This window comes from Heterodontus francisci, chromosome 32 (genome assembly GCF_036365525.1).
Source record: "Heterodontus francisci isolate sHetFra1 chromosome 32, sHetFra1.hap1, whole genome shotgun sequence".
NCBI lineage: Eukaryota > Metazoa > Chordata > Chondrichthyes > Heterodontiformes > Heterodontidae > Heterodontus > Heterodontus francisci.
In genome coordinates, this window is record NC_090402.1 from 31,723,892 (window position 1) to 31,748,599 (window position 24,708).

General features: G+C 42.8%; 1 protein-coding gene across 1 annotated transcript in view; it reads left to right on the top strand.

The window, feature by feature from the left end:
• whrna (whirlin a) overlaps nucleotides 1-24,708 on the top strand; it is a 205,482-nt gene that overhangs the window by 167,789 nt on the left and 12,985 nt on the right. The window contains exons 9-11 of the mRNA XM_068011888.1: nucleotides 15,020-15,091; nucleotides 19,233-19,809; nucleotides 22,798-22,994. Coding sequence (XP_067867989.1) covers nucleotides 15,020-15,091; nucleotides 19,233-19,809; nucleotides 22,798-22,994 — 846 coding nt within the window. The remainder of the gene's footprint in view (nucleotides 1-15,019; nucleotides 15,092-19,232; nucleotides 19,810-22,797; nucleotides 22,995-24,708) is intronic.

The window sequence follows — 24,708 nt, forward strand, 5'->3', positions numbered from 1 at the left end:
GCCTGAAATTCTTCAGGTCAAAGAAAGCACAACGTGGGCAGGTCACCCATAGGGAGGCAGGATTTTGGGATGTAACCCATATCCACGAGCTTCCATCCCAAATTCTGGCTGGTTTGGTAGGGTAGGGGTGCAGGTGAGCGTGGACAAATCCCTCAGCCACTCCCCTTCTGCCTGGCAGAGTTTTGGGGGGCATCTCTGTGGATATTTATGGAATACCCCAGAAATTCTGGCCAATGTACTGTCTACCAGGCCCAGAGAGATCTATGTCCCTTAATAGCAGGCATAAGTCCCACACTGAGCTTTAGTGATGGCCCCAAGAGGTTTTCTGACACAGGTAAGCAATCCTAGAGCATCAAAGTTGTGTCTCTTAAATTGTGTTTTCTAGCTACATCCACCATCAGTGCAGTTATGAGCAAGATGTTTTGTTTCAACATTCTAAATTGAGGGATTTTGTAATTTTCTAGTGGAGTGTTTAATTTTAGGACTAATGTAGTCTCAATGTTTTGAACCAGCTTTCAGGGTCTACCTACATGGGACTGAGTTTCAACCATGAAGTAAATAAACACAGCCTACAAACATACAGTTGGACTTGAGTCATAAAGGCTCAGGCAAAAATGTAATCAATAAATGTGGGCTAAATAAATTCCCTCAGGCTTTGGGAGGAACACAACAACCAAGAATGAAATAAATTCACCCTCAATATGTTCCATCGGACTTCAGGGAGGAGCAAACCAGGCAAAAATTAATGAATTAAATAAATGTGCCATAAATACATCTGATGGCGTTTCAGTTGCAAGAAGGTCAACCATTAATGAATTAATTAAATGATCCCTGAATCGTTACAATCAGCCATTGAGGCATTCACGCAGTCACAAAATTCACAACTTAATCAATTAAATGAATGTGCACTGAATTTCTGAAATCAAGCTCAGGAGCAGCAGGATAGCCACACTGTAGGATTTGTTTTATATAAATAGGCAGTTGAACTGATCAATGAGCTTGGTCAATTATAAAATGCTAAGGCAAACTGAGATCACTCCATCCTTCCTTCCATGCTTTTTAAGCATTTAGTACAAGGCAGATAGATGGAGTTGAGATATAGATTGGCCGTGATGTAATTGAAAGGCAGGTTGAGGGACTGAATGGCCTACTCCTGTTTCTGTATTCCTGCAAGGTTGTGTATTTACCTGTATGGCAGGTCTCGTGTTAAAACCTGATAGCAGTCAGTACCACCTGTAACTCTTCAAAGCTAAGTGCTGGGTGGCAATTAAATAACTTGCCCACCTCCAGTAAGTGCCAATGGTTCTGGGTGGATGAGCACCAAGAGGAGAGAAGTGGGATGCTTGATGAAGGAAATTTCATCAAAAGGTGGATGAGCTAATCCTTGAATTAGCCAACATCATCTGCAACCTGCCAGCTGTGAGACAGCTACAGTGCAGAACAAGTCAAGGAAAAAGTGATGGCGGACAGTCCTTAACACAACAGAGGGAGTAAAGAAATGTGGAGGACAACATCTGATGATTGTCAATTGATGATGATGAGGTGTAATTATCTTGAATTGCGCATAAAAATAAACATTTTATTTTGCTTTGAAACTTTCTTGAAGAAAACATTGTCAGCTGTGGTTTGATTAGAAGCAATCTCATCTCTGTCAGAAGGAGACTTGAGTCCAAAAATCTATGTTGACACTCCAGTGCAGTACTGAGGGAGTGCTGCAGTATCTGAGGTGCTGTCTTTCAGATGAGATGTTAAATTGAGGCCCCGGCCGCTCTTTCGGGTAGATGTAAAAGATCGGAAGGCACTATTTTGAAGAGGAGTATGGGAGTTACCCCCCATTGTCCTGGTCAATAATTATCCATCAAACAACATCACTAAAGCAGATTATCTGGCCATTATCACATTGCTGTTTATGGGAGTTTGCTGTGTGCAAATTGTCTGCAGTGTTTCATATATTACAACAGTGACTACACTTCAAAAGTACTTTAATGGCTGTAAAGTGCTTTGGGACATCCTGAGGTCATGAAAGACGCTTTATATATTCAAGGCTTTTTTTATCCATATTCTAACAATTTCATGAACTTCTGACCTTGCAATGTTCAAACACAGCATGCAATTAAAAATGCAACAGTATAGTTACACCAGTGGCTTAGTGAGTAAATGTACTGTCCTAAAATACTGAGGATGCTGGAAATTTGGGAAAGCAGGGGCGGCGCAGTGGTTAGCACCGCAGCCTCACAGCTCCAGCAACCCGGGTTCGATTCCGGGTACTGCCTATGTGGAGTTTGCAAGTTCTCCCTGTGTCTGCGTGGGTTTCCTCTGGGTGCTGCGGTTTCCTCCCACATGCCAAAGACTTGCAGGTTGATAGGTAAATTGGCCATTATAAATTGCCCCTAGTATAGGTAGGTGGTAGGGAAATATAGGGACAGGTGGGGATTTGGTAGGAATATGGGATTAGTGTAGGATTAGTATAAATGGGTGGTTGATGGTCGGCACAGACTCGGTGGGCCGAAGGGCCTGTTTCAGTGCTGTATCTCTAAAACTAAAAACTAAAAATAAACTAAAACTAAAATGCTGGAAATACTCCGAAGGTCTGGCAGCATAGAGTTAACGTTTCAAGTTGATTATGGCTGTTCTTCAGAACAGATGCTGCCAGACCTGCTGCGTATTTCCAGCATTTTCTATTTTTATTTCAAATGTACTGTTGTGTTTGTCAGGTCAATACGCTATTCTATAAGGACAGTATTCAGGTTCAATACCCAGTGTGTACTGCTAGCTGACGTCACCCCAGATAGCAATAGGAAATCTTTAACTGGCTTCAACAACCCTGATGATAGGAAGCAAAGACATCAAACATGATTTCCATTTCTAATCGTTGTTCAGTGATTTGTGTTGAAAGGTGTCTTGTGTTGACAGTGAGGGAAGATCGTCTCTGCAGCTTTGAGTATGCACAACTGATATCTTCCATTGTCAGACAGCCTGCAAACTCATTGCCTAGGCTTACAAATGAAGAATAGTCGGTTGGGGAAGGTGCTGAAGAACTGATCGTGTTTGTGAAATGGTGCTTGAGCATGAGTCACTGTCCTTCATATAGCAGAGCAAACCGCGAAAAGAAAATGCATCACAGAAGACAGGACGAGGTCTTATTACTGATTTGTCACCCGTACTACTAAATAATGCAATTATAAGACGCACCAGCGCAATTTACTGGTGCACAATCAAAGAACAGGTGTAGGTCCTAGACTGAGCTTTAAAGATGGTCCCAAAAGGTTTGCTGGCACAAGTTGTCAATCCCACAGCATTGAAGTTGCATCCTCAAAATTATGTCTCCTAGTTAACTAAATACAGCATGTTATTCCTGTTCTATGATTTTTTTTTTTACAGCCCACTTGTCCCAATTGCCATATAGTATCAGGTAAAACACAAATGAAAAATAAACCTCAATTCACTGACTCCAATTCTCCAAAGATCTCTGCCCTTGAATGACCAAACTAGAAATTGGATGTGAGGCTATATGCTAAGGGTGGTCAGTTGAGGATGAGAAGTAAGACCGGATAAGGCTGAGAAAGTTCACAGAAATGATAAAAAACAAATGATGTAATGGAATAATCGTGTGTGCAAAGTCTCTACCCTTACCCAATCAAGTATTAAAGAATAATTATAGCTAAAAATAAATTTTAATCTTGTCATGCATTGCTTGCCTTCCCAGTTAAGGTCACCGCCTTTACAGCACTTAGAACATAGAACATAGAACATTACAGCGCAGTACGGGCTCTTCAGCCCTCGATGTTGCGCCGACCTGTGAAACCATCTGACCTACACTATTCCATTTTCATCCATATGTCTATCCAATGACCACTTAAATGCCCTTAAAGTTGGTGAGTCTACTACTGTTGCAGGCAGGGCGTTCCACACCCCTACTACTCTCTGAGTAAATAAACTACCTCTGACATCAGTCCTATATCTATCACCCCTCAACTTAAAGCTATGTCCCCACGTGTTTGCCATCACCATCCAAGGAAAAAGGCTCTCACTATCCACCCTGTCCAGCCCTCTGATTATCTTATATGTCTCTATTAAGTCACCTCTTCTCCTCCTTCTCTCTAACGAAAACAACCTCAAGTCCCTCAGCCTTTCCTCGTAAGACCTTCCCTCCATACCAGGCAACATCCTAGTAAATCTCCTCTGCACCTTTTCCAAAGCTTCCACATCCTTCCTATAATGCGGTGACCAGAACTGCACGCAATACTCCAGGTGCGGCCGCACCAGAGTTCTGTACAGATGCAGCATGACCTCGTGGCTCCTAAACTCGATCCCCCTACTAATAAAAGCTAACACACCATATGCCTTCTTAACAGCTCTATTAACCTGGGTGGCAACTTTCAGGGATTTATGTACCTGGACACCAAGATCTCTCTGCTCATCTACACTACCAAGAATCTTCCCATTAGCCCAGTATTCTGCAATCCTGTTACTCCTTCCGAAGTGAATCACCTCACACTTTTCCGCATTAAACTCCATTTGCCATCTCTCAGCCCAGCTCTGCAGCCTATCTATGTCCCTCTGTAACTTACAACATCCTTCGGCACTATCCACAACTCCACCGACCTTCGTGTCATCCGCAAATTTACTAACCCACCCTTCTACACCCTCTTCCAGGTCACTTATAAAAATGACAAACAGCAGTGGCCCCAAAACAGATCCTTGTGGTACACCACTAGAAACTATACTCCAGGATGAACATTTACCATCAACCACCACCCTCTGTCTTCTTTCAGCTAGCCAATTTCTGATCCAAAGCTCTAAATCACCTTCAACCCCATACTTCCGTATTTTCTGCAATAGCCTACCGTGGGGAACCTTATCAAACGCCTTACTGAAATCCATATACACCACATCCACTGCTTTACCCTCATCCACCTGTTTGGTCACCTTCTCGAAAAACTCAATAAGGTTTGTGAGGCACGACCTACCCATCACAAAACCGTGCTGACTATCTCTAATGAACTTATTCTTTTCAAGATGATTATAAATCCTATCTCTTTTAACCTTTTCCAACATTTTACCCACAACCGAAGTAAGGCTCACAGGTCTATAATTACCAGGACTGTCTCTACTCCCCTTCTTGAACAAGGGGACAACATTTGCTATCCTCCAGTCTTCCGGCACTATTCCTGTCGACAATGACGACATAAAAATCAAGGACAAAGGCTCTGCAATCTCCTCCCTGGCTTCCCAGAGAATCCTAGGATAAATCCCACCTGGCCCAGGGGACTTATCTATTTTCACACTTTCCAAAATTGCTAACACCTCCTCCTTGTGAACCTCAATCCCATCTAGCCTAGTAGTCTGTATCTCAGTATTCTCCTCGACAACATTTTCTTTCTCTACTGTAAATACTGACGAAAAATATTCATTTAACACTTCCCCTATCTCCTCCTATTCCACACACAACTTCCCACTACTATCCTTGATTGGCCCTAACCTATCTCTAGTCATTCTTTTATTCCTGATATACCTATAGAAAGCCTTAGGGTTTTCTTTGATCCTATCCGCCAATGACTTCTCGTGTCCTCTCCTTGCTCTTCTTATCTCTCCCTTTAGATCCTTCCTGGCTAGCTTGTAACTCTCAAGCGCCCGAACTGAGCCTTCACGTCTCATCCTAACATAAGCCTTCTTCTTCCTCTTGACAAGCTCTTCAACTTCTTTAGTAAACCACGGCTCCCTCGCTCGACAACTTCCTCCCTGCCTGACAGGTACATACTTATCAAGGACACGCAGTAGCTGCTCCTTGAATAAGCTCCACATTTCGATTGTGCCCATCCCCTGCAGTTTCCTTCCCCATCCTACACATCCTAAATCTTGCCTAATCGCATCATAATTTCCTTTCCCCCAGCTATAATTCTTGCCCTGCTGTATATGCATGTCCCTGCCCATCGCTAAGGTAAACCTAACCGAATTGTGATCACTATCACCAAAGTGCTCACCAACTTCTAAATCTAACACCTGGCCAGGTTCATTACCCAGTACCAAATCCAATGTGGCATCGCCCCTGGTTGGCCTGTCTACATACTGTGTCAGAAAACCCTCCTGCACACACTGGACAAAAACAGACCCATCTAAAGTACTCGAACTATAGTATTTCCAGTCAATATTTGGAAAGTTAAAGTCCCCCATAACCACGACCCTGTTACTCTCGCTCCTGTCAAGAATCATCTTTGCTATCCTTTCCTCTACATCTCTGGAACTATTTGGAGGTCTATAGAAAACTCCCAACAGGGAGACCTCTCCTCTCCTGTTTCTAACCTCGGCCCAGACTACCTCAGTAGACGAGTCCTCAAACGTCCTTTCTGCCGCTGTAATACTTTCCTTGATTAACAATGCCACACCCCCCCCTCTTTTACCCTCTTCTCTGTTCTTACTGAAACATCTAAATCCCGGAACCCGCAACATCCATTCCTGTCCCTGCTCTACCCATGTCTCTGAAATGGCCACAACATCGAGATCCCAGGTACCAACCCATGCTGCAAGCTCACCCACCTTATTCCGGATGCTCCTGGCGTTGAAGTAGACACATTTTAAACCAAGCTCTTGCTTGCCAGTGCCCTCTTGTGTCCTTATAACCTTATCTCTGCCCTCACTACTCTCAACATCCTGCACACTGGAACTACAATTTAGGTTCCCATCCCCCTGCTGAATTAGTTTAAACCCCCCCGAAGAGCACTAGCAAATCTCCCCCTCAGGATATTGGTACCCCTCTGGTTCAGGTGAAGACCATCCTGTTTGTAGAGGTCCCACCTACCCCAGAAAGAGCCCCAATTATCCAGGAAACCAAAACCCTCCCTCCTACATCATCCCTGCAGCCACGTGTTCAACTCCTCTCTCTCCCTATTCCTCACTTCGCTAGCACGTGGCACGGGCAACAACCCAGAGATAATAACTCTGTTTGTTCTCGCTCTAAGCTTCCACCCTAGCTCCCTGAATTTCTGCCTTAAATCCCCATCTGTCTTCCTACCTATGTCGTTGGTGCCTATGTGTACCACGACTTGGGGCTGCTCCCCCTCCCGCTTGAGGATCCCAAAAACACGATCCGAGACATCACATACCCTGGTACCTGGGAGGCAACACACCAACCATGAGTCTCTCTCGTTCCCACAAAACCTCCTATCTGTTCCCCTAACTATGGAGTCCCCAATGACTAATGCTCTGCTCCTCTTACCCCTTCCCTTCTGAGCAACAGGGACAGACTCTGCGCCAGAGACCTGTATCCCATTGCCTACCCCTGGTAAGTCATCTCCCCCAACAGTATCCAAAACGGTATACCTGTTGTTGAGGAAACGGCCACAGGGGATCCCTGCACTGCCTGCTGGTTCCCTCTCCTTCCCTTCCTGTCAAGTCTTTCACACTTGTGGTACTTGTCATGCTCTCATCACATTAGATTTAAAAAAAAAATCTTATGCCATTTGCCAATATAGGAGATGGATTGTTAATAGCAATCTCCTCCATCGATGATTGAGGTTGTCTCTTTTCAGCAGCTGAGAGCTGACTCCTGCGGCAGTGATTTGGTGACATTGCCAATTAGAAACTTGCAAGAAGAGATTGCTGTTTTGTGAGAACTTTGCTTTATGTGAAAAGTAGATGCTCTCTATTCCTCTGATAGAAAAGGAATCAATCTATACAGCAAAACATTGACTGAGGCCCAAACTGATAAAGTTGGCCACAGGAGACTGGCCTGGATCTAGAGCCATCTGTAATTAACATTGGCTGCATCTTGGATGACTGTTTTTCTTGAAAAGAAACTCGCTTGCTTCCCTTGTCTCATTTGAACTGTGATAATTGTAGGACAGATAATGTCATAATGCCACTTACTTTGAATCAGCTGTGTGACTACATGCACTGGCACTGAAACATACATTGCACAATTAACTACTCATGATATTTTACATTTTAGTATGTGTTACATGCACAGTGTAAGTTAATTTTAAGTGCAATTGTCATTTCCGCAAACATGTTGTTCAAAATATTTGATTTTTTTGACTAAAATCTGTCAAATCATTTGTTTCTACACATCAGTACATAACGATGTTGGAAGTAAGTGTGACTATGAATGGTGATTAAGATATCATGCTGAGGCCAGCTGACTGTCTGAGGAATTATGAGAAAAAATGAATTTGCATTTAAATGATACCTTATTGCATTCTCAAGATGTCTCTCAGTGCTTCGTAGCCAGTTTTTAAATTGCAGTCACAGCTGTCTATGGCTGTTAGTTATATGGGCTACCAGAAAGCATTCAATGAAGTCCCTTGTAAGAGACTGTTAACTAAAGTTGAAGAGCTTGGAATTGAAGATAAAACATTAACTTGGTTAGGAAGTTGACTGAATGGCAGGAAGCAGAGAGTTGGGATAATGGGCAGGTACTTTAATTGCCAGAATGTGACTAGTGGTGTCAACTATTCACTGTATTTATTTACGACTTGAGATAATGGAATAGGGGGCCACATATCCAAGTTTCTGATAGCACAAAGATAGATAGCATTGCAAACAATGTAAATGGAAGCAGAAAATTACAAAGAATGAATGGGCAAAACTATGGCAAATGCATTTCAATGTAGTGTAAGATCATTATCAGAATTAACTCACTTTATTGCCCTGGAATCGTGACTGCTCACGACCCAATACAGGTACAAGTGTTGGTCTTTAATGATTGTATGATTATTGGTAAATAAATGTATTCAGACACTCAATGATAATACTTAATGTCGGCAACAGGATACAGCTGGTTCAGTTGAGCCCCGGACAGTCGAAGCACAGTTTTTGTGGCACTGGTTCTTGAGGTTTTCTGTTGACCAAAATTGTTCTCTTTCTTCTTGAGGTCTTCTGTTGACCTAAGTTCTCGTTCTTCTTTCTTCTCTTCGGGTTGCGTGCTGAGGGGCTCAAGAGTCTTATCTTTTGTGCCCTTTTTGGGCCTAGCCTTATCCCATAATTGATTAGTCCACCCTTGAGGAGGGTAAAACCTCATCTTTATCCTGATTAGGTTACCATAAGCTCTTTTGTGCACTTGATCAGTTCGTTATGGCCTTGATTAGTTTATTATTGTCATTATGACTTTGTTATTGGGCAGGAAACATAGTCAGCATTTAACTGTTATTTACAGAGGTTGTTACATGACAGAACCATGTCTGTGATTAAAGGCACATTCCACTCAGTCAGCAATTTGTACTAAGCACACAGTCGTGCTTCTTGATGTTTAGTAAATCATGGCGATCAACTTAAAGGATTATTAAAAGAAATTATTACAAGAAATTAATTCATAAGATACTAATTCTTACAGTAAAAAGTATAAGGCTGTCCATTTTGGACCTAAAAAGGATAAGACAGAGTACTTTCTAAATGGTGAAAACCTAGAAACAGTGGAGGCCCAAAGACACTTAGGGGTTCATGTACATAGCTCATTAAAATGTCACAGAGAGGTACAGAAAATAATTTAAAAAGCTAATGGAATGCTGGGCTTTATATCTGGAGGCGTAAGAAAATAAGAATATTCAAAATAGTATAAGGAATAGGCCATATGGCCCCTCGAGCCTGCTCTGCCATTCATAAGATCATGGCTGGTCTGATCTTGGCCTCAACTCCACATTCCTGCCTATTTTCCATAACCCTTGACTCCCCTATAGTTCAAAAATCTGCCTATCTCAGCCTTGAGTATATTCAAGAATCAGTCTCCACAGCTGTCCAGGGTAGAGAATTCAAAGATTCACGAACCTTAGAGAAGAAATTCCTTCTCATCTCCATCTTAAATGGGCAATCCCTTATTCTGAAACTATGCCCCAGTTCTAGATTTCCCCATGAGGGGAAACATCCTCCCGGCATCTACCCTGTCAAGCACCCTCAGAACCTTACATGTTTCAATAAGATCACCGCTCATTTTTCTAAACTCCAATGAGTATAGGCCCAACCTGCTCTAACTTTCCTCACAAGACAATAGATTCATCCCAAGAATCAACCTGGTGAACCTTCTCTGAACTGCCTCCAATGCAAGTATATCCCTACTTAAATAAGACCAAAATTGTACGCAGTACTCTAGGTATGGTCTCACCAATGCCCTGTACAGTTATATTCCATTCTATGGGGAGATGGTGGCATAGTGGTAATGACACTAGACTAGTAATCCAGGGGCCCAGGCTAATGCCCTGGGGACACAAACAAGAAATGCTGGGAATACTCAGCAGGTCTGGCAGCATCTGTGGCGAGAGAAGCAGAGTTAACATTTCAGGTCAGTGACCCTTCATCAGAACTGGCATATATTAGAAATGCAAAAGGTTTTAAGCAAGTAAAGTGAGGATGGGGCAAGCAATAACAAAAGAGGTGTTGATAGGACAAGGTCACAGAGAATAACTGACCAGAAGGTCATGGAGCAAAGGCAAACGATATGTTAATGGAGTGCTGAAAGACAAAGCATTAGTACAGAGAGGGTATTAATAGACAGAAAACTGAGCAGCCTGGCCCCCAAGATGAAAAAACAGTGGGTAGGCACAGTAGAAACAAACCAAACAAACTAAAATAAACTAAACAAATAAAAAATAATAAAGAAAAAATAGCTAAGAATAAAAAGGGGAGCCCATTATGCTCTGAAATTATTGAACTCAATGTTCAGTCCGGCAGGCTGTACTGTGCCTAATCGGTAAATGAGGCGCTGTTCCTCGAGCTTGCATTGATATTCACTGGAACACTGCAGCAATCCCAGGACAGAGATGTGAGCATGACAGCAGAGGGGAGTGTTGAAATGGCCAGCAACTGGAAGTTCAGGGTTACGCTTTCGGACTGAGCAGAGGTGTTCTGCAAAGCGGTCACCCAGTCTGCGTTTGGTCTCACCAATGTAGAGGAGACCACATTGTGAGCAGCGAACATAGAATACTAAATTGAAAGAAGTACAAGTAAATCACTGTTTCACCTGAAAGGAGTGTTTGGGGCCTTGAATAGTGAGGAGAGAGGAGGTAAATGGGCAGGTATTACACCTCCTGTGATTGCAGGGGAAGGTACCGTGAGAAGGGGACGAGGTGGTGGGGGTAATGGAGGAGTTGACCAGGGCGTCGCGGAGGGAACGATCCCTTCGGAATGCTGACAGGTGAAGGGAGGGAAAGATGTGTTTGGTAGCGGCATCACGCTGGAGATGGCGGAAATGGCGGAGGATGATCCTTTGGATGTGGAGGCTGGTAGGGTGAAAAGTGAGGACAAGGGGAACCCTATCGCGGTTCTGGAAGGGAAGGGAAGGGGTGAGGGTAGAGGTACGGGAAATGAGCCAGACACGGTTGAGAGCCCTGTCAGCCACAGTGGGGGGGGGGGACTCCTCCATTGAGGGAAAAGGAAGACGTATCAGAAGCCTGGGGACGTGGGTTCAAATCCCACCATGGCAGCTGATGAAATTTAAATTCAATTAATTAATAAGTTCAACAAATTAATAAAAATCTGGAATTGAAAGCTAGTCTCCATAATTGTGCCACGAAGCTATCATCAATTGTTGTAAAAACCCATCTGGCTCGTTTATGGGAAGGAAATCTGCTGTGCTTACCTGGTCTGGGCTATGCATGACTCTGGACTGTGGTTGACTCTTAACTGCCCTCTGAAATGGCCTAGCAAGCCACTCAGTTCAAGGGCAATTAGGGATGGGCAACAAATGCTGGTCTTGCCAGTGATGCCCATATTCCAAAAAATAATTTTTAAAAATTCCTCTTGCAATATAGGCCAACATTTCAATTGCCTGCATGCTAACTTTTTTTGTTTCTTGTACGAGATCCCTCTGTACTGCCGCATTCTGTAGATCGGAATACAAGAAGGTAGAAGTTATGCTACAGCTATACAAAACCCTGGTTAGACTACACCTGGAGTACTATGAGCAATTCTTGGCACCTTCCCTTAAGAGGGATATATTGACCTTGGAGGGAGTGACACATAGATTTACCAGATTGATACCTGGACTCCAAGAATTACAAGGAAAGATTACACAAATTAGAGGTGCATTTCCTCGAATTTAGAAAGTTAACTGTTATGGTCAAGTAAGGAGGGGGAAAATGGCTTTCCTCTTTTCCCTCTCCTGTTTGACCACAAGGTTTAATTCTTTCTTAAAATGGAAGGTACTGGCCAATTCAATAGCTGTTTGATTACTTACTTGCTATGATCATAACGAGGATCAATTGGACAGGTTGTCTTGAGTTTAACAAAGAAAGGGGTTGACTTCATTGTACCTAAACCGAACTAATGAAAATAATAAACCATGTGCCAACTTTCACTCATACACACACGCTAGAGGTTTACACACACACAAATAGGTTACTGAGTGGAGAAAGGTAGATTGGTTGAGTTGGAGTCCATTTTAAAAAAGGGGTATACAGTCTGTGGGGTTTGATGATTCGGCTGCGTCTAGTTGAATTCGGTTGTCCTGAGGTTTTTAGTTTGAAGAGGTAGATGACTGGTTCAGTGGGTCTCTTGGAGACAGCAATGTGGATGATTTCCTCCAATGGGGTTTCTGATTGTAGCTGAAGTATGCAAAGGTGGTCAGTCAACAGGCAGAGTTCAACGTTTGTAAGCTGAAATAGAGAGAGAGAGGGATCCCCACTTGGGTCTGCACGTGTCAGAGTCCGGAAGCTTCTCCTAGCTGCTGTAGAGAAGAAACATAAGCTTAAAATGACAGATGGGGAGGGGCTTGTCACATGACAGTCACCCAGTGATTCAAGCATGGTAGCAGTGTTTCTCTTGCTAAAAAGAACAGGTAGTTCCCTTAAACTTCCTGGGTCTTTGTTCTTGCTGGAATTTGAGCAGACATTTCGTATCCCTCCTCACAGGCCTTGCAATTTGGGATACAGTGTTGCAAATTAGGTGGCCACCTTAAGTTGCTAGCAAAATCATCTTCCATCTGTTTTTTAAATGTCTTTAAAAATATATATATAAACTTGGATCTCCAGTCAGTGGATTAAAGAAAATTATCATTCAACAAAGCAAGTTGGTGTGACATAAGGGATGACTTGATTGAGGTTTTCAGGATATTACAGGGAACTGATGAGGTATGTAGAGAGAAGCTGTTTCCGCTGATGAGAGTGTCTAGAACTGGGGAAATAGCCTAATAATTAGAGCCAGATCTTTCAGAAATTAAGTTAGGAAACATTTCTATCCGCAAAGGGCAGGAGTAGCTTGAAACTCTTTTCAGTAAACGGCAATTGATGCTAAGTCAATTGTTCAAATTTAAATGTGAAATTGATAGATTTTTGTTTACCAACAGTATTGAGGGATATGGGGCACAAAGGCAAGTATGTGGAATTAGGTCACAGACCAGCCATAATCTCATTGAATGTTGGTACAGGCTCAAGGGGCAAAATGGCCCAACCTGTTCCTATGTTCTTGTGTTACATAGACAAGCACAGATGTCAATGGCTAGTGTGCTCCCAAAGAGCCAAAATGTAGCAAGCGTTCTTCCAACCATTTAAATGTCTTAAATGTGAAGTGATATAATCCATGTTCTTTTATTATCATATTTCTCTTGTGATTTTTTTAGACAAAATAGACTGAGGTACTAAATATTTAATAATAGTGAGACGTAACTCTGAACTTCAGTTTGACTCATTTAGTGGTACTCTTACCTTCAGGTCAGAAGCCTGAGGTATTAAGCCCCACACAAGCATGTGAATGTATAAACTCGATTGACACTACAGTACTGAGAGCATGCTGTATTTTTATAGGTGCTACCATTTGGGTGAGATGTTAAACTATGGCTCTATTTGCAGTTCAGATGGACAATTAAAAAAAAAAGTCTACATTACTAATCAAAGGAATTTCTCCAGTCAGGAGGTTATCCATCAATCATAACTTAACTAATATTACCAAAAAGTACAGGATTTACTCAAACCTCTGGTCCTCACATGTAAAGATATAGACCCTATTCCAGCTAAATATTCAGCTGATGTTGTACACAATGATCTAAATTTCAGTTTTTCTCATTTGTCACGCTGCTTGTCCGACATCCAGTTCTGGATGAAGTTTCCTCCAACTAAATATTGGGAAGGCTGAAGCCGTTGTCTTCGGTGTTTCCGACTATGTGACGGTGCATCACCAAAACCGCCTACTTCCATCTCTTTAGCATCACCCATCACTGCCCCATCTCAGATCATGTGCTGCTGAAACCCTCATCTACACCTTAGTTATCGCTAGGCTTGACTATTCCAATGCTCTGCAGGCCACACACCCCCGCAATCTTCCACCCTCTGTAAACTTGAACTCATCCAAAACTCTGCCATCTGCCTAATAACTTGTACCAACTTCCGTTCACCCGCCACCCCTGTGCTCGCTGACCTACATTGTCTCCCAATCCAGCAACCTCTCAATTTTAAGATTCTAATCTTCATTTTCAAATTGCTCCATGGTCTAGCCAGCCTCTATCTCTGTAACCTCCTTCTGTGATGCAACCTTCTAAGATCATAGAAATTTACAGCACAGAAGGAAGCCATCAACACACTCTGTGGCAAGATCCTGTAGCAGCACATTTGGGTTCCATCATGCATGCCAGGCAATAGTGTTTGAAATATACAGGCTGAGTCAGTGAAAGTACAGAGAACCATGTCTTTGTTTAGAAAAGGCATGGGCTACAATGTTGGCACCAACATTTCACACATCAGACCTCAAGACTCCATCGGGGGAGGTTAATTTTAACTTTGGGTGAAGGTGGAAATTAGGTGATATCAATTTGGCCACCCACTACATGCTCTGCTAGTATTTCCTTCCATTGAATTTGAAAGAAAAGAAAATTAGCCATGCTGTATAATGGTCAGTGTATTCAATATCGCCCATTTTACACCAAAGTTAAAATTACCCCACATGAATTTGAAGGATTTTTCCCAAAATGCATGCCAAATTGATTCAATTGCAGAGGCATATTACCACAGGTGTCTGCAACTCAAGCCTATGGTGTGGCGAACACTATTCTAATTGACGGGATATGGTCTAATCAGTGAATTGACCCTGTTCTCACATGCAGAATGACACAGATCATATGGTAACCAATGACCAACTGCAAGGAGATCTTGGAAATCTGCCAGACATCTCTCTTGTGAGTATTTTACTTGGTCTAGCACTGCTCATCTGTCATGTAACATCATGTCTCTTCTCTGTTTAAGTAACTGAATTTGATGCTCATTTCTCAAACTGTGGAAGTAACATTTATCATTATTCTATCTTTGTTGCTGTCAGCTCATCTGGAGAGAGATAAATTAAGATCATAATAACAGAAGGAATATTGAAACATGCTGTGTAGAACTGCTTTGTCAGCAGGACCCCTGCTTATCTCCAAGACTGTTCAAAACTTTCCATCCAATAATTAGGTTCTGTACTATGATTTTAGATATATAATGTTTCATGAATATTTCTGAAAATTATGAGTAATTCTATACTTATTTGGGCAGATGAAGTTCATAATCCAAATTTCAGGACTAGATGTCAACTGCGGGGTGTAAAAGATTGAGGAAGGAAATAGGTTAAATTCATCTTGAGTTTCAAATGATTCAATAGTACTTTAAGAAAAGCACATTGCTCAATCAGGATAGTTTGTCCAAATAAGATCTTTGGTTGGTTTATTTCATCGTCACTATATATTTAAGTATCCTTGACATGCAGTGATGCAGAAACAAAGAAACACATGGAGTCAGTGATTCAGGAGCTTCACAAAGAAAAAAAAAAGTACAGAAAGATGGAGGGGAATATTAATCCCCTTGTGGGTTAGGTTCAGGGGGGAAGCTACAAATTTTAAAAATCTCAAATCTAAATCCAACCAACCTCGGACAGTTTTTTATCTGCCTTCCAGGTTTAATCCTGGCCGGCTGCGTTTCCTGGTCCTCAGGAAACACAGCAGCTAAAGGGAAGCAAGCACTGCTGGTGTGGAAGAGCCTTTCCGGCACTACTTGTGGGGCAGGAGGAACACGAGTGCTATCCCAGGCTCCCTAAACTTAACCTGCTTGCCACCCCCTCCCCCCCCCCCCACAGGATCTCCCCATCCCTTCCCTAGGATCGGACACCCCCAGCATCATAGGATCAGAGCCCCTGCAAGACTGTACATCCCTCCTCCCCACCTTCTCCTCTCCCCCTGCCAATTAAACCCACTGCCCCCCAGGATCGGACCACCCCCCACACCCCACACTATCAGACTCCCTACCTACTCCTGATCTGCAGCCTCCTCTGAGGCATTTCCCACCCAGCAGGAAGTCGAGCCTTTTAATCAGGCTGGTTTCTGGGTTAGTGCACCTGCTAGAAAAAAACACACTGTTGAGTTCATAGCATGTGGGGAAACCCTGACTCCTGACACAACTGCTCCCCACCACGGCTCAGAAAACTTGCCCCAGTCAAGATCGGTGCTATGGCTTCAGCTACAACGCCTACTATGATCAGTGTCAATAGCATAACTAGGGAGATTTACACAGAGGGAATCAATTTCCTTTTGGATAAAGTGTTAAACCAAGGCCCTGTCTGCGCTCTCAGATAGATGCAAAAGATCCTATGGCACTATTTTTAATAAGAGCAAGTAAGTTCTTCCAGTTGTTCTGACCAATAGTTATCCATAAGCCAATATCACTAAAACAGATTATCTAGCCATTATCGCATTACTGTGTGCAAATTAATTGCCATGTTTCCAACATTACAACAGTAATGTCAAAAGGACATAATTGGCTGTAAAGTGCTTTGGGATGTCCTCCGGTTATATAAATGCAAGTCCTATTTTCCCTATTTCTTTGCTTATGGTAAAACAACATTTCTGACTCCGGAGATTATAGGGGCAATTTTAACCCAACCCACAAGTTGAGAAATTGACCAGATCGACTGCAATGCTAGTTTTACAACCTGCCCAATTTTGTCCTCCTTTGAAGCCAACCCAGTCCCATGGGAGTCCCACCCAGTGAGTTTGGTTAAAATTACCTCCCATATATGTCACTGACTGCATCTTTGGAAAGTGTGAAGATGAGAATGACTAGAATAGTTATTAAAAAAGAAAATGTGCTCCTTCAGTGAAAATGTAAGTGGGAAGATGGGTGATTATCGTAAAATTAAATTCAGAAATTGATTAAAATATCTCCATATATAATGGAACCAAGGTAGAAAAAGAGGCTAAGGTTGTTAGCTCACTAATTACTGCTGTAAATCTGCTATATTCATTCTCTTTATAGTAGCAGTACTGCACTTAGTAATTGAAGCAACAGGGAGTTGATTTTACAGGACACAGAGGCTTTGGCCATTTAATATTTTTTTTGGCAAGCAACTTATCAAAGTAACAATGTTTGTGGCTGAAACAAAGTCTGAGCTTAATACTTCATCTCTGGAATGTATAGGAATGAGACGCTGGATAGGTGACCAACAGAGGGATGATGAGTGGTGTTTGGGCTTGAAATAATCCTCAGTTCAGCAATGTTTTCCTTCAGTATAAATTATTTGAAACCAAATGATTCCACCCACATTGTCTGGGAGTGTATACAGACTGGAAGATAATAACCAGATTAATCCATTTATGAGGAAGATTTAAATAATTAACTGCCCCACAAGTTATTGGGCATCTGCACTCGTGCAATAAACTGGCTATTTTGCTATTTTTCACTGCATGTCATTTAGTTTATCTCTGAAAAATAATAAAATCTCACACTTTTAATGTGAAAGACTACCTTAAATAAATCAATGGATTGAAATCCTAGCAATGTCCTTTATTTGTGCATTAACAATTGAATTAACAGTACTAATTGGTGTCACACTGAAATGGCTGAATACTGTACAGAGAGAGATTAATCATTGAAAAGAAGCCCTTTGCTTTCTTCATTTACATAATCTCCCATCAAAAGAAATCACAAGATGCCAGTTCAGACAGGAACCGACAGAATTTTATACTAGTCATAACTAATGGCATGTATTCTTCACTTTGTTCTGCATAATAAAGCCATCAAACTGTGTTAGGAAGCCTCCAATCAAAATCCAAATGACTGCAATTGAAAGTTCATGATCCCATCCATCAATAGAGCCAACTATGTCCAAGGGTAGTCACAGAATTTTCAGCCATTAAGTTGCTAACAAGTAACTTTAGTGAAATCTAACTTTTAAAAATATTTCTCCATTCTCAGTATATGAATTGATCTTGTTTAAGAATGTTTTTATTTGTTAGGGGGATGTGGGTGTCACTGGCCAGGCCAGCATTTATTGCCCATTCCTAATTGACCTTAAGAAGGTGTTGCTGAGCTGCCTTCTTGAACCGCTGCAGTTCTTAGGGTGTAGGCACACCAACAGTGCTGTTCGGAAGGGAGTTCCAGGATTTTGACTCTGCGACAGTGAAGGAACAACGATATGGTTCCACGTCAGATTGGTGTATGGCTTGAACAGGAACTTGCAGGTGGTGGTGTTCCGATGCATCTACTGCCCTTGTCCTTCTAAGTGGTAGAGGTTGCGGGTTTTGAAGGTGCTGTCCAAGGAGGTGTGGTGAGTTGCTGCAGTGCATCTTGTATATGGTACACACTGCTGCCACTGTGTGTCGGTGGTGGATAGGATGCCAATCAAGGGGGTTGCTTTGTCCTGGATGGTGTTGAACTTCTTGAATCAATTCCTCAATTAAGAATGTTGTGGAGAATCAGCTTTTGGCCGCCTTCATTGATATACAATGCCAGTTGGGACTGAATGGTGAAATGTTGGTTTAAATGATATCTGCTTGTGTTACCTTTCCCCCAACCACTTTCTTCAGTCCTCACCTGTTCCACTTCATTGGCTGAAAGCTCCTGTGGATGGCTGTATTCAGAGGTACTTTCTCTTGGCCATATACAGTCATAGCATTTACAGCACAGAAGGAGGCCACTCAGCCTATTGCACTTGAGCTGGTGCTAGCTTATTGATGGAGCTATCTAATCCCATTTCACATATGGTTCCTGGAATTTTGAGAGCTTTTTTTTTTTAGCCCTGATAGGTTATGGGCAGCTTGGTTATTAACACATGTCAGGACTCTACCTAACTCGAGAACATTTCTCTTTCCATTTAGCTAAGTTTAAGCAGTTCAGGCCTGGCTGTGGAGCCATAATGAAGTTACTGTATCACTTGAAGAGGGGGAAATATAACTCTATCTCGCTCCATTACAATCTTGGTTCCAGTCAGCTGATTGCAGAGTGGTAGAAAAAAGACATTCCTAATTTTAAGTAATTAGTTGCAAATGTAATTATTTTTGGTTTGCTTTCTAGGATAATGTGCAGTCATTTAATTACAACCCTTCTAACTTTAAGCCTCCTCCACCTGAGTCCACCAGCCCTGCCTCTTCACAGCAAAAGACAGTCAGAGACAGACCAAAATGGAGCTCATCAGAGTCGTCACACTCGGGCCTTTTCTTCATAGCACCTCACAGTCCTTCGCTAACTACCACAAACATTGATACCGATGCCACAAGTGACCGTTCTTCTCTTGCCTCTGCCTCAGTTGTTTCAACAGACGAGTCCATTTGTACAGTACACACAGAAAACTTGAAAACGCAAAGTATGAGCGGCGAGGTGGCAGCACAGCTCTCACGTGTCACCCAGCATATCATTGGACCCTTTCCCAGAGTTAGGTCTCCAACATACCTGACGTCCAATGCTTCCGAATCTGCATCGCCATCTCTTCCTCCTCCACCACCATATCTTCCAGCCCCCCTTTCTCCTGGATCAAGAGACAAGCCACAACCACAGTTAGCAGCAGCCAATCAGCACTTTGTGATGGTAGAAGTGCATCAGCCAAACAGTGAACCTGATGTAAATGAAGTTAGGGCATTACCACAATCTCGAGGTATGTGCCATTTAAATGTAATATTGTGTTGGGATTTTCGCATTGATAAATAGTCTTTAATTGGTATTAATCTTCAAGAAAGTGATGCTTTCAGTCACATTAAGCATGGACACATGTCTGTTAGACTGAACATGAATAAAGTGGGTGCCATGATTCTCTCATAATCTCAGAGAATCTCAGCAGAGATCTTATAAGTTCCTAACTGGGCTTACTCAACTGCTTCTTAAATGTTGGAAGCTATTTTGAATTAGGCTCATTGTTTGTTTTCTGCACCCTGAACTGGAGGATTTTGTTTTTGCATTGGAAATGATGATTAGTGGTCTTCTTACATCATTGTATCACAAATGTACTTTTCTATTTAAGCATTTGGAAAATTTCATGCAAGACCAGATGGCTTCTCCTCTTTAGGTATAATTGACAATGGAATTTAGAACACATTAAATATACGTCACTGGTTACGAACATAAGAAATTGACAGGCAGGGAAAGACCAGCTGGTCTGCAAACCTGCCCCACCACACCAGAATGACTAAACACTTAATCCCTGCCCCCACTTCCCACTCATTCCCACAGCTATACAATTTCCAGGGAGGAACATACTAACAGGAAAAAAACAGGGTCAATAAGGAAAAATACTCTTGAAAATTATTCCTCAGACGATCGAAACAGTCCAGGAGGTCGCATGGACGAAATGTTATCTATAAGGACACTTACCCGCTATGTGATGTGATCTCTATCCCAGTCAAGAATTGGTCCAACTCCCTCTTGAGGACGTGCAGAGAATCAGCATCTACTGTAACAGCTGGTTATATACTCGAGAGGCTCACTAATCTCTGAGGAAAGAAGAACCACCTAACATCCAGTCAATTCCTACTCTTCCATAGTTTAAGCTCGTGCCCCTTTGCCTTCCTTAATCTGTTAAATTGGAATAATCTATTAGGCACGCTATCCAGTACTCTATCAGGTCACCTCTCAGTCAATGCTGTTCTAAAGTAAATAGACCAAGGTCCTTGTACCTAAGTAGCTGAGGTTCTTCAATAAAAACCACAACTTGTATTTATACAACGTCCCAAGACTCTTCACAGGAGTGTTATAAAGCATAATGTGACACTGAGCCACATAAGGCGATATTAGGGCAGATGACCAAAGGCTTGGTCAAAGAGGTAGGTTTTAAAGAGCATCTTAAAAGAGGTGGAGAGGTGTAGGGAGGGAAGTGCAGTGCTCAGGGCCTAGGCAACTGAAGGCACAACCACCAATGATGGAGCAATTAAAATTGGGAATGCTCAAAAGGCCAGAATTAGAGGTTGTGGGCTGGAGGAGCTTACAGAGATAAGGAGAGGGCAAGGCCATGGAGGAATTTAAAAACCAGGATGAGAATTTAAAAATTCATGTGTTGCTCATTTGGGAGCCAGTGTAGATAAGTGAGCATAGGAGTGATGGGCTGCAGAGTTTTGGATGGCCTCACGTTTGCAGAGAGTAGAATGTTGGAGGCCGGCCAGGGGTGCATTGCAATAGTCAAGCCTGGAGGTAACAAAGGCATGGATGAGGGTTTGAGCAGCAGATGATCTGAGGTAGAGGTAGAGTCGTGCAATGTTATGGACATGGAAATAGATGATCTTAGTGATGCTGCATATATGTGATTGGAAGCTCATCCCGGGGTCAGATATGGCATTGAGGTTGTGAACAGTATGATTCAGCCTCAGACAGTTGCCAAGAAGAGGGATAGAGTCAGTAGCTAGGGAACAAAGTTTGAGGTGCAACTGAAGACAATGGCTTTGGTCTTCCCCATATTTAGTTGGAGGAAATATCTGCTCACCCATTACTGGATGTCAAACAAGTAGTCTAATAATTTAGAGATAGGGAGGAGTCAAGCGAGGTGGTGGTGAGGTAGAGCTAGGATTCATTCTTGTGCCTCTCTTCGGCACCTTTTCCACCCATCCTGGGCTGGATTTTAAGAGCCGCCACGATCTCCCACACAGCGGTTCATTTATATAGCCGGGGCGCCATTTTTAAAGGGCTGCCGGCAGATTTGAATTTCTAAAGTGAAGCCCCCCAAAATTTACAAAATAAAATTGTAACGCCCCTTTCCAACCCCCCACTAAAAATTACATTTGTTGTTTGCCCAACAACCCCTAAAACATTTACCTTTTAAATCTGACCCTGCTCCCCCACAGACTGCACAAAGTTTCAAGTTCGCTCCTTCCCACCATCACCTAAGCTCATTACATTTATTTGACCCCGCCCCCATACTAAAAATCTGAACTCCTCCCCTTTCCCCAGATGGGGAATTGAAGGCGTGGGAGTGCTGGCTGCTGCATGGAGGATCGCGGTGGGCCCCGGAGATTGCAGGTAAGTTCATTTAAATTTATTCATGTCATTGATTTAAATATTGAAATTGAGGTCCCATCGCCCAGCGGTGGGGGAGGCCGCAATGGAGCCTCGCTACCGCTGGGAGAATCAGGCCGGGCCCTCCCAGCATCAGCCTCCATGGTGGGCCTCTGCCGCACCAACTTCAGCCCGCCCCCCACCCCCCCCCCCACCGCCACGAAGCCCGACGTCATGGGCTTGGTAAAATCCGGCCCCATGTGCAGGGATCAAAACTGGGCAAATGCAGCCTGACCAGCAGCCTGTATAGTGTCAAAATGGTGTCCCTTGATTTATACTGAGTGGTTCTATTAATACAACACAATGCCCTATCAATTTTAGCTACAGTTTCTCTACATTGATCATGAAGAAATGAAGCAAGGTAAAGAAGGAATTAAAGAGACTTGTGCAGTGTGGGCTGTAACTTCACTAATAGCTAGCCAATTTCAAGATTGCCCATCCTACTTCCCTGCACAAAAATCATTCGAAAGCCAAAGTTGTACATAGAAGAAATAGTCGTCTGTGTTTAGACAATATTATTGATGTTTGTGAGTCAATGTGTTGTGCAATTCCTTTTACTCATGTGACTAGGGATTGAGCAGAATTTATTTTCTATCAATAACAGAAATTATGCCACTGTTCCCACCCGCTGCAGCCCCCTCCCAGTTGTCTGACAGTGGGCAAACTCTCAGCGAGGACAGTGGAGTTGATGTTGGTGAAATGGGTGGCAACAGCAAAGACAACAGTCCTGTTCCTGTGAAGGGCAAAGTCACCAAGGAGTTGCCTGGGAATGAAGCCAAAACAGAGGCTGTTTCAAAACCAGTAAGTAAGCTTTTGATGCATATTTGTTCCTGAGTGGAAGAATCATCAATTTAATTAAAAGAATTAGTACAGACAGTCACACTTCCTCGCACTGCAATATCTTAAAATCCTTAAATACTCCAATGTTAACCTGGGTAGTCCCTGATATTATGCTGTGGGATACTATCATATAAACATTCAACATGCCCACTCTTTCAGCAAAAACATTGATTCATTTATTTTAAGTGTGTAGATGCTTCTGTTCAAATAGTGGAGAGACAAATTTCAGATGAATGCATTAAATGTTCCATTGCTTATGAGGTAATTTCAGAAACGCAATGTTGTGAGACTGATGCATTATAGATACAGCACTTGCAAAACTGCAGGGTAGGCTAGCAGCTTCTATGTATATGTGTTGGCATCCTTCTATCTACAAAAAATGATGGGCATGCAACAAACAATCCACTTGGGTGGGGTGTCTTTGCTTGGTGCATCTTTGCTTATGGCTGTGAAGGTCAATCCTTGAGAGGCAGATTCTACCAAAATTGTTGCATGTGAAGCTGCCAAGTGACGCTATAAGTTGTTGTTCTAGGTGTTGGAACCTGTTGTCAAGTTGCTGTCCCCACTCGTCTTTGTTGTAATGCACACCAGTCTGCAAGATGTGTTGCCATTTCTCTTTTTCACCAGCTAGTGAGTCAAAGGTGCAATAGTGGATTTTAAGGGCCTTCATGTCACGCTCGGAGACATCCTTGAAGCGGAGTTTTGGGCGCCTCACTGGTCGTCTGGCCCCGGCTATCTCACCATACAGAAAGTGCTTGGGTATGCAACCTTCCTGCGGACGTGTCCGATCCACTGAAGCTGCTTCTGTTTTATTAGTGTCAACACCTTTGAGAGGGCTGCTGCATTTGTGATTTTGTCCTGCCAGAATATACCCATAATGTGCCGCAGACAGCAAAGATGGAAATTATTGAGCTTCTTTTCCTGGTAGCTGTAGGTCACCCATGTTTCACAGCCATATAGCAAGGTGCTGAGAACACAAGCCTTATGAACCATCAGCTTGGTCCTAAGGGCCAGTTTGGTGTGATCCCATATGCGTTTTGCAAGTCAGCCAAAGGTGGCAGCTGCTTTCCCTATGCATGTATCGAGATATGCATCAAGGGACAGATTGTCACCGTGGACCCAAAGAGGCAAAATTTACTAACCGCTTCCAGTGGAGTGTTAGTTTATGTGATCAGAGGAGGATATGCAATAATTTGTCCCATGACCATGGGTTTCTTGACAATTATTGTCAAGGAGAACAAGTTACAGGCATGGGAGAGACTGTCGATGAGTCTTTGTAGCTGGGTTTCCATGTGAGTGACTAGCGCAGCATCATCAACGTAGAGGAGTTCTCTGATCAGGACGTGATGTGTTTTTGTCTTCGCTTTCACCTTGATAGATTGTAGAGCTTGCTGTCTGACCTAGTGTGCAAGTAGACTCCTTCCGTATCTACAGGGAAGGCAAATGTCAGCAGCATGGAGAAGAAAATGCCAAACAGAGTGGGGTCTAGGACACAATGGTCTTTCACTCCGAAATTGTCGGAAGTGGAGCCATCAAACTGTACAGTGCAGTGCATGTTGTCATGGAAGGAGCGGATGAGACTAAGGAGCTTTGGTGGACAGCCAATTTTTCCCAAAATCGTGTAGAGCCCTGCTCTGCTGATGGTGTTGAATGCCTTAGTGAGATGTATGAAAGT